Source organism: Scyliorhinus torazame, chromosome 30 (assembly GCF_047496885.1).
Source record: "Scyliorhinus torazame isolate Kashiwa2021f chromosome 30, sScyTor2.1, whole genome shotgun sequence".
NCBI classification, from domain to species: Eukaryota; Metazoa; Chordata; class Chondrichthyes; order Carcharhiniformes; family Scyliorhinidae; genus Scyliorhinus; species Scyliorhinus torazame.
In genome coordinates, this window is record NC_092736.1 from 31,201,239 (window position 1) to 31,210,206 (window position 8,968).

Below are 8,968 nucleotides of genomic sequence, written 5' to 3' on the forward strand. Positions count from 1 at the left end.
GTGGGGGGGGGTGGGGGTGAGTGTGTGTGAGTATGTGTGTGTGTGGGGGGGTGAGTGTGTGTGTGAGTGTGTGTGGGGGGGCGGGGAGGGTGTGGGGGTGAGTGTGTGTGTGAGTGTGTGTGGGGGGTGAGTGTGTGTGTGAGTGTGTGTGTGGGGGGGTGAGGGTGAGTGTGAGTGTGTGTGTGGGGGGGTGAGTGTGAGTGTGTGTGTGGGGGGCGGGGAAGTGTGTGTGTGGGGGGGGGAGTGTTTGTGTGTGTGTGTGTGGGTGTGTGGGTGTGTGGGTGTGTGGGTGTGTGTGTGGGTGTGTGTGGGTGTGTGTGAGTGTGTGAGTGTGGGTGTGTGGGTGTGTGTGAGTGTGTGGGTGTGTGTGTGTGTGGGTGTGTGTGGGTGTGTGTGGGTGTGTGTGAGTGTGTGGGTGTGTGTGGGTGTGTGTGTGTGTGAGTGGGTGTGGGTGTGTGTGAGTGTGGGAGTGTGGGTGTGTGGGTGTGTGTGAGTGTGTGTGTGGTGACGGACAGGAAACCATCTCCACATCTCTCTCCCCCACAATACCCACAATTGTCCAAAGATGTGCAGGTTAGGTGGATTGGCCGTGATAAATTGCCCATAGTGTCCAAAATTGCCCTTCGTGTAGGGTGGGGTTACTGGGTTATGGGGATAGGGTGGAGGTGTTGACCTTGGGTAGGGTGCTCTTTCCAAGAGCCGGTGCAGACTCGATGGGCCGAATGGCCTCCTTCTGCACTGTAAATTCTGTGATTCTATGACAATGAGCAGCCGGAAAACAGAAGATGTTTGAAGCTCTCTTATTCCTCCAGTTTCACAACTGCAGCGCGGGGCCAGTGAAGTATCGCCCGGGAGTTGGGAGTTCTGTTTCAGAATTGTTTGTTGCTGGGGTATGTGGGATGTATGTGTGTGAGTGTGCGTGTGTGTGGGTGTGTGAGAGTGTGAGAGTACGTGTGTGTGGGTGTGTGAGTGTGTGTGGGTGTGTGAGAGTGTGTGTGTGAGAGTGTGAGAGTACGTGTGTGTGTGTGTGGGTGTGTGTGAGAGTGTGTGTGTGGGTGTGTGAGAGTGTGAGAGTACGTGTGTGTGTGTGTGGGTGTGTGTGTGGGTGTGTGTATGGGTGTGTGAGAGTGTGTGTGTGGGTGTGTGAGAGTGTGAGAGTACGTGTGTGTGTGAGGGTGTGAGAGTACGTGTTTGTGTGTGTGGGTGTGTGTGTGGGTGTGTGAGAGTGTGAGAGTACATGTGTGTGGGTGTGTGTGTGGGTGTGTGAGAGTGTGTGTGTGTGTGGGTGTGTGAGTGTGTGTGTGTGGGTGTGTGAGAGTGTGAGAGTACGTGTGTGTGTGTGAGAGTGTGTGTGTGGGTGTGTGAGAGTGTGTGTGTGGGTGTGTGAGAGTGTGTGTGTGGGTGTGTGAGAGTGTGAGAGTACGTGTGTGTGTGTGTTTGGGTGTGTGAGTGTGTGTGGGTGTGTGAATGTGTGTGTGTGGGTGTGTGAGAGTGTGTGTGTAAGAGTGTGTATGTGGGTGTGTGGGTGTGTGAGAGTGTGTGTGTGGGTGTGTGTGAGTGTGTGTGTGGGTGTGTGTGGGTGTGTGTGGGTGTGTGTGAGTGTGTGTGGGTGTGTGAGAGTGTGTGTGTGAGAGTGTGTGTGTGAGAGTGTGTGTGTGAGAGTGTGTGTGAGAGTGTGAGAGTGTGAGTGAGTGTGTGAGAGTGTGTGTGAGGGTGTGTGAGAGTGTGTGTGAGGGTGTGTGTGGGTGTGTGAGAGTGTGTGTGTGAGAGTGTGTGTGTGAGAGTGTGTGAGAGTGTGTGAGAGTGTGTGAGAGTGTGTGAGAGTGTGTGTGAGAGTGTGTGTGAGGGTGTGTGAGAGTGTGTGTGAGGGTGTGTGTGAGTGTGTGTGGGTGTGTGAGAGTGTGTGTGTGGGTGTGTGTGAGTGTGTGTGGTTGTGTGAGAGTGTGTGTGTGAGAGTGAGTGTGTGAGAGTGTGTGTGAGAGAGTGTGTGGGTGTGTGAGTGTGTGTGGGTGTGTGAGAGTGTGTGTGTGGGTGTGTGTGAGTGTGAGAGTGTGTGTGAGGGTGTGTGAGAGAGTGTGTCGGTGTGTGAGAGTGTGTGTGTGGGTGTGTGAGTGTGTGTGTGTGTGGGTGTGTGAGTGTGTGTGTGGGTGGGTGTGAGAGTGTGTGTGTGGGTGGGTGTGAGAGTGTGTGTGTGGGTGGGTGTGAGAGTGTGTGAGGGTGTGTGAGTGTGTGTAAGAGTGTGTGGGTGTGTGTGTCTGGGTGTATGACTGTGGGAGTGGTTGTGAGTGTGTGTGTGTGTGGGGGGGAATGGGTGTGTGTGTGGGAAGTGGGTAAGTGGTGTGTGCCTGTGGGGGGGGTGGGTGTTGTGTGTGTGTGTGTGTGGAATGGGTAAGTGGCGTGTGTCTGTGTGGGGGGGGGGGTGGCGGGGTTGTGTGTGTTTGGGGGGGGTTGTGTGTGTGTGGGGGAATGGGTGTGTGTGGGAAGTGGGTAAGTGGTGTGTGCCTGTGGGGGGGGGGCGGGGTTGTGTGTGTGGGGGGGGGGGGGGTTGTGTGTGTGTGTGAGGGGGGCATTGCGGGTCCATTGTAACTCCCCACCGGGGAGGCCTCTCCTCTCCCTCTGCCCGGCTGTGTGGGTGGCGCTGCCTTATCCTCAAGCCTCGACACACAAACATCTAACACACACCCAAGTTAGCAGAATGAACAGCAGAACTCTGATATTTTCCAGGATGCTTTTGGAGTGTCGCCCAGAGGAGGGTCCGGGGTGGGAGAGGGGGGAGAGAGAAAGGTAAAGAGACAGAAAGAATAAAGTGCCCCGGGGATTGAATTCAGCAAACAATATTTGTTACTGCCCCAGCTCTGACAGTGTTGTACCACTCTGGTATGTTAGATCGAATGCCACAATCCTTTCTGTCCCAGCTCACATTCGTTGCCTTATTAGTGACGCGGCAATTGAGGGCGACGTGTGAAAGTAGCTATTTGATTCCTTTTTTCATCCCGCTGACCCCTGGCTTTTGTGTCCCGTCACCCTGGGAATGTTCCGCCTGAACACTTCAGTGAGAAAAGCTTCAGAAAGTCGCTTTTGTTATTCAATTGCAGACACACAGGGGATTGTTCGAGGGCCCCCTCAGTAAAAGATACTTCAAATTGCATTTCGGCACAGGAGTGCTGTGCAATTTAGTTTTTTTTTCCTTGGAGAACTTTTGGGGACAAGGCGAGCAAAAAAATAAACAACAATCTGCAGCCTTCCTTCTCATTGCCGGAGACACATCCACATTTCAACACGTCTTAAATCGACAATCTCCAACGACATGGGGGGTGGGATGATAACGATAATGGGTGAGGAGGAGGAGGAGGGGGGGGGGGAGGAGAATTAAAAACAATTGCACAGGATCCTCCTCCCCCCCCCCCCCCCCCCCCCCCCCACCCCACCCTCTCCAAATCCTTGCAAAATTAAAGAGTTTGCCAATTTGAAAACTGCCCAACCTCTGGTTTATTGTGTGTTTAATGTCGTTTGTTTTGAGTTTGCTTGGGGGGGGGGGGAATTGATTTTTTTTTGGGGGGGGGGGAGAGAGAGAAGAGAAGAGAGAGGAGAGGAGATTGGGGGGGGGGGTTATTTTTGAATGGGGTGGGAGAGAAGAAATGGTTTCGTCCCAGAGCAGATTGTGGCTCCCGATTAGGGACACAAGGTTTACGAAAATCTATCTGTTCTGAATGTCCAATATATAAATAGAGAGAGAGAGACATTCAAAATGAGACTTGGCTTCCGAGAGAAGTAACACAGTGAGCTGGAGGGAGGGAGGGGGGTTGTTTAATCTGGTCGACAGTCAGCCTGGAGTTGACTTTCTGCTGGGAATGTGTGTATTTGTGTTCGGCTGCAGTCAAACTTTGGGAGGCAGCCTGGGAAACGGTGTTTGAAAAAAGAGGAGAGTTTGTCAACAGAGGAGGGAGGCTTTTGCGGAGTTATTTTTTTATCGTGGAAATTCTTTGTTTTTGCCTCCCCCCCCCCCCCCCCCCCCATCCTGTGTGTGTGTGTGTGTGTGTTGTGTGTGTGTCCCCACACAAAACATAAAACTTGCACCTGCGTGTTCAAGACGTCGAAACAGGAACGGATGGAGAAAAAAGAAATCCACCCCAATATTGTGTTTGTCATTTCTCTGCATGGTCCGGGGAGTGCCTGAATGCGAATTTAGCAAGGCTGTGGATTTATGAAAGACATTACCATAAATTATTACTAACTTGGAACGTGTGTGTGGTCCCTGCTTGTGGGAAGGAAGGAAGGACAGAGACAGAGAGAGAGAGAGAGAGCTTTAATGTGAAAGCTCCATGTAGGGAAGCAGGGCAGGCGAACGGTTATTATAGCGAGTCGGCTTGTCATTTGTGGCTTTTTTTTAACATATTTATATAATTGACTCCTGTGCCTTTTTTCCCAGGTTCTACAGTGATCTCCCTCTTCATGGACATCATTTACCAATAGACACCCGCTTAGTCTGCTCTCTGCGCGCATATTAATGTCTAATTTCTAGCACACAGCGTTAAAAAGTTTTTCCTCCCTCTCTCTCTGTGTTGTACGAAACTCGACATTCACCGTTCAAGAGGTTTCATTAATCGAGGGAAACGTGAGCCTGCATTCGAGGCGAGGCGAGTGGACCCGGTCGGCATTTTAATTTTAATGACATTATTTAATCCCGAGGAATAACCGTGTTTAAGTAACGATTTGCCGAGTTACTGATTATTTCTCCCACTCTTTAATTTAATTGAATGTTTTTTTCTCTCCCTCTCCATGCGGGTGGGTCTCCTGTCAAGGGTAAAGGGACCAATGTTAATATCCAGGCAAAGAATAGCCAGGGTGAAATTATTCTAGAGTTTGGCTGTTGTGTATTTTTTTGTAAATTGTGGGCAATTTTTGTTGGTTAGATTCACACACACAGAGGATTCGATGCATCTGAACCCACCCTCTTCATCACCCCAAATAGTGATTGCTAAATCTGCCCCTGGTTAATTTGAACACCCAAATTAACATCCCCCCCCCCCCCCCTCTCACCCCCCACACACACACACACACACATACACACACAGCGGGTGAGACACATCTTGTTCCAGGAGGTTAATACACTTTTACATTAGAGATTAAAATACTTTACTTCCCTCCTGTGGAATGTTAAATGCAGAGTCAGGTCCCCACATTCTCCCCAACACCCCACCCCGCTTGGCACAGTGAGCCGGCTTCCCTTGACAGTCAATACCCTGATCACTGGTCCTCTCTCAATTCCACCTTCACCCACACCGGGATCTCTCCATTGCTGGGTCCACCCCCCTGGACGCGAGAATGTGGCGCTCAAACTCGAATTGACTGCGGGGGGACTAGGGGATCCGAGACCTGTGTGTGTGTTTATTTTTTTCACTCTCTCCCCACCCCCTCCCCCAATTCAGATTTACCCCCCCCCCCCCCCTAACTGTGTTGGGAATGTAAAATAGCTTAGAATGTACATTAAAGATGCTATTGGTTTCGAAGTGTCCTTGTGAATAGGTGCCTATGAAACGGGGGGGGGGGGGGGGAGTGTCTTCTTTCTTACCCGCCTCCCCCACCCCCACAAAAACAAAATTCCAAAATGCGGGAGTCATGTGACAGAGCAGAATTGCTACATTAAGCAGAGTGTCACTACAACAAACTATCAGAGGGGGGAGCGAGCAGATGGAGGCACACACTTGGTGGATGTGAGTGAGAGACAGGGGAGGAGGTGGGTGTGGTGGGGGGGTGGGGTGGGTGGCGGTGGGGGGTTTGGCGAGAGGGTGGGAGGGAGGGGGCGGGGGGTTAGAATCCTCTCGCCAATTCACTGCTGTTTTGGGTAAAGCGACTTCACTCTCCTGGTCCTGACTGACCCAAGTCTATTTCTCGTTGCAAAAAAAAATCTTATCAAGAACCTCTAAAGAGCAGAGGCCTCCCTAACGGGGAGCACGGATTGCTGACTCGAGTGGACTAACCCCCCACCCCACCACCACCACCCTATAAAGTTCGACTTGGAAAACAGTGAGGTGGGAGTGTGTGCAGATCTTAATTTTGGGGGGATCGTTTCATTTATTTTTTTGTCTCTCTTCAATTTTTTTTTTTTTTGGGGGGTAGGGGCTTGTGGTCTTTTGCTTTGTTGGGATCTTCCTGTGCCGCCTCCTCCTCTTGTTTTCTCCCCCCCCCCCCCCCCCCCCCACCCTCTCTACGGAAGAACGTTCGCTCTGTTTGAAGTGGGGTAGGTGGTGAGGGAAGAGGAGGAGGGGTGGGAGGGAGGGGGGGGGGGTGACAACAAGATGCCTCGTCCGGGCAGGAACACCTACAGCGATCAGAAGCCGCCTTATTCTTACATCTCCCTGACTGCCATGGCCATCCAGAGCGCCCCGGAGAAGATGCTGCCGCTCAGTGAGATCTACAAATTCATCATGGAACGTTTCCCTTACTACAGAGAGAATACCCAGAGGTGGCAAAACTCCCTGCGCCACAACCTCTCCTTCAACGACTGCTTCATCAAGATTCCCCGGCGGCCCGACCAGCCGGGCAAGGGCAGCTTCTGGGCACTGCACCCTAACTGCGGGGACATGTTCGAGAATGGCAGCTTCCTCAGGCGCCGCAAGCGCTTCAAGGTGCTCAAAGCGGACCACTTATCCATGGGCAAGCAATCCGAGGCTGCCCACTACCTGCAGCAACAAGCCAAGCTCCGGCTCAGCGCCCTGGCAGTGTCTGGCACCCACCTGCCGCAGATGCCCAGCTACAGCATGGCAGGGTCCCAAGGCAGCAGCTTCAAACACCCCTTCGCCATCGAGAACATCATCGCCCGGGAGTACAAGAACGTGATGGCCAGCGGGTTGACCTTCTCGGCCGTTCAGCCCATGCACACCGCCTACCCCATGCACAGCCAGCTGACCTCGGTGGGCAGCAGCTTGGGCAGCACCTGGTCGCACATGTACAACGCCATGGACACGGCCCCCCCGCTCCCAGGCGACTACAGCCCGTACGGGCTCCCCCTCAAGCCCCTGGGGCAAGGCGGGCAGACTCTACCGGCCATCCCGGTGCCCATCAAAGCCATCTCGGCCATCCTGTCGGGCAGCTCGCCGGCGCTCAGCCCGACCTCGCCCCGCCGCTCACAGGAGCCCCAGCCCCGGCGACACCCTCACGGGCAGCGTCCTGCAACCGGTCACCGTGCACTGACACCGGGGAGGGACAGAACGGCAAGAGCAACAAGAACAGAGCACCCCAAAGTTTGACCTGACTTTGCCGCACACTCATCCAACTCCTTGTCTCCGTTTTAACCATTGCCAGTGTAAGTGGACCGTGTGAATTAACTTAAGGGTTCGAGGGGAGGGGAGTCTGTGAATAAATGCACTTTCCCCCCTCCTCCTCCCCCTACCCCGTTTGCTTCGGCTCGAGAAAGACGCTGCTCATTAACTGTCCTGTGTTTTTCTAAGAGTGTCGTGAAACCTGCAAGAAGAACGAGAGAATTGGTCCAAACTGTATCAAAGAAACGAAAGTTAACTTTTTGGGTCATTTGTACAGCCGCATGATGGATGTGAAATTGATTATTTGCTGCATGCCTGTTTTACACACAGACACACACACACACAGACACACACAAACACACACACAACCACACACAGAACTGTCTGCTTTAAGTTATCAACTGGGCGATCCAAAAATATTTTCTCATTAAAATGCCTACAATACCAAGTTGCTGTGGAGTGTGTGTGCTGGCTAACTGGTGTGACTTTGCAGGGGGGAGGGGGGTGTCTGAGAGAGAGCAGGGGACTCACACACACACACACACACACACAGCCAGGGCTGGTGTGGGGGTGGGTGGGGGGTGGGGGGGGGAGAGAAACTGGAACGAAATCTCCTTAAATAAAAACCTCGAAGAGGGACAGAATCGACATCCAAAAGATAGAAGTGACACCCATCACCTCGGGGTATCACATTTCCGGAGTCGCAAATATTTTCTAGTTAACCCCGAGCTGTTTAGCTTTCTCCAATCTGATCTCTCTCTCTCTCTCATTTAATTCGGGGGGGATGTGAATTCTGACATCTGGCTTTGATTTTGTTTTAGACAATGGTTGTTTCAATCCAGGAAGAATTCGGATAGAAATCGTTGTCCCAATTGTTCTCCGGATCCCTTTCGTTTTTTTGTTTAAAGCGTGCACTGAATTCGGTTATGCAGATATATATATATATATATATATATTTCGGAAACAACGGTTTCTATCTTTTACTGTGGAAGTTGTGGAGGGGAAATGTCAAATTGAAAACGAGCTCCAACTCCTATCTGGCCTGACACAATCTGGGAGCGAATCCCATTCTGTTCCACCCCCAACAAAATCATTATTGACGATTTTGATCACTATTTGTTCATTTGTATTCGTGTTGTACTCCACTTCGTTTTATTAATAACTCGATCTCGTCATTCTCTCGTTTGCTGTTTGTACCGGGGATAATTGTGCACCCCCCTCCTCCCCATGTCTGTCACAATTCACAGGATCTTCAGGTCTGAGTTTGGGGACGGGTCTGGAGGCTTTCCAGCCCCGTCCTGACCGAGTCACCGGGTCCCACGGGGCCGTCGCTGAGGGGCTGGGGGGATAAGGCTTTCTTTTTGATGGCAAATGATGAATTTTGGTACATGAGCCGTGTGTATTTGAGAGAGAGAGAGAGAGAGAAAGAAAGCTAGAAAGAGAGGGGGCAGAGGGAAAAAGAGGGAGACATAGAAAGAAAGAAAGGGGGGAGAGAGAGATAGAAATAAAGAAAGAGGGAGAGAGACTTAGAAAGAGGAGAGAGCGGGAACGTGAAGGAGAGAGAGATTGAAAGAAAGAGGGGAGAGGAAGGAAAGAGAGGGAGAGAGGGAGCTAGAAAGATAGAGGGGGAGAGAGGGAAATAGGAGCGAGAGATAGAACGAAAGAGCGGGAGAGAGAGAAAGAGGGCGAGAGAAAGTGAGAGGGGG

General features: G+C 51.9%; 1 protein-coding gene across 1 annotated transcript; it reads left to right on the forward strand.

Annotated features, from left to right (window-relative positions):
- The first annotated feature begins 6,247 nt into the window (after positions 1-6,247).
- Positions 6,248-7,710, forward strand: foxb1b (forkhead box B1b). Its single transcript, XM_072493093.1, is given in 2 exon segments — positions 6,248-7,120; positions 7,122-7,710. Coding segments are annotated over 2 exon segments (894 nt in total). The 5' UTR covers positions 6,248-6,299; the 3' UTR covers positions 7,195-7,710.
- Positions 7,711-8,968: the final 1,258 nt, after the last annotated feature.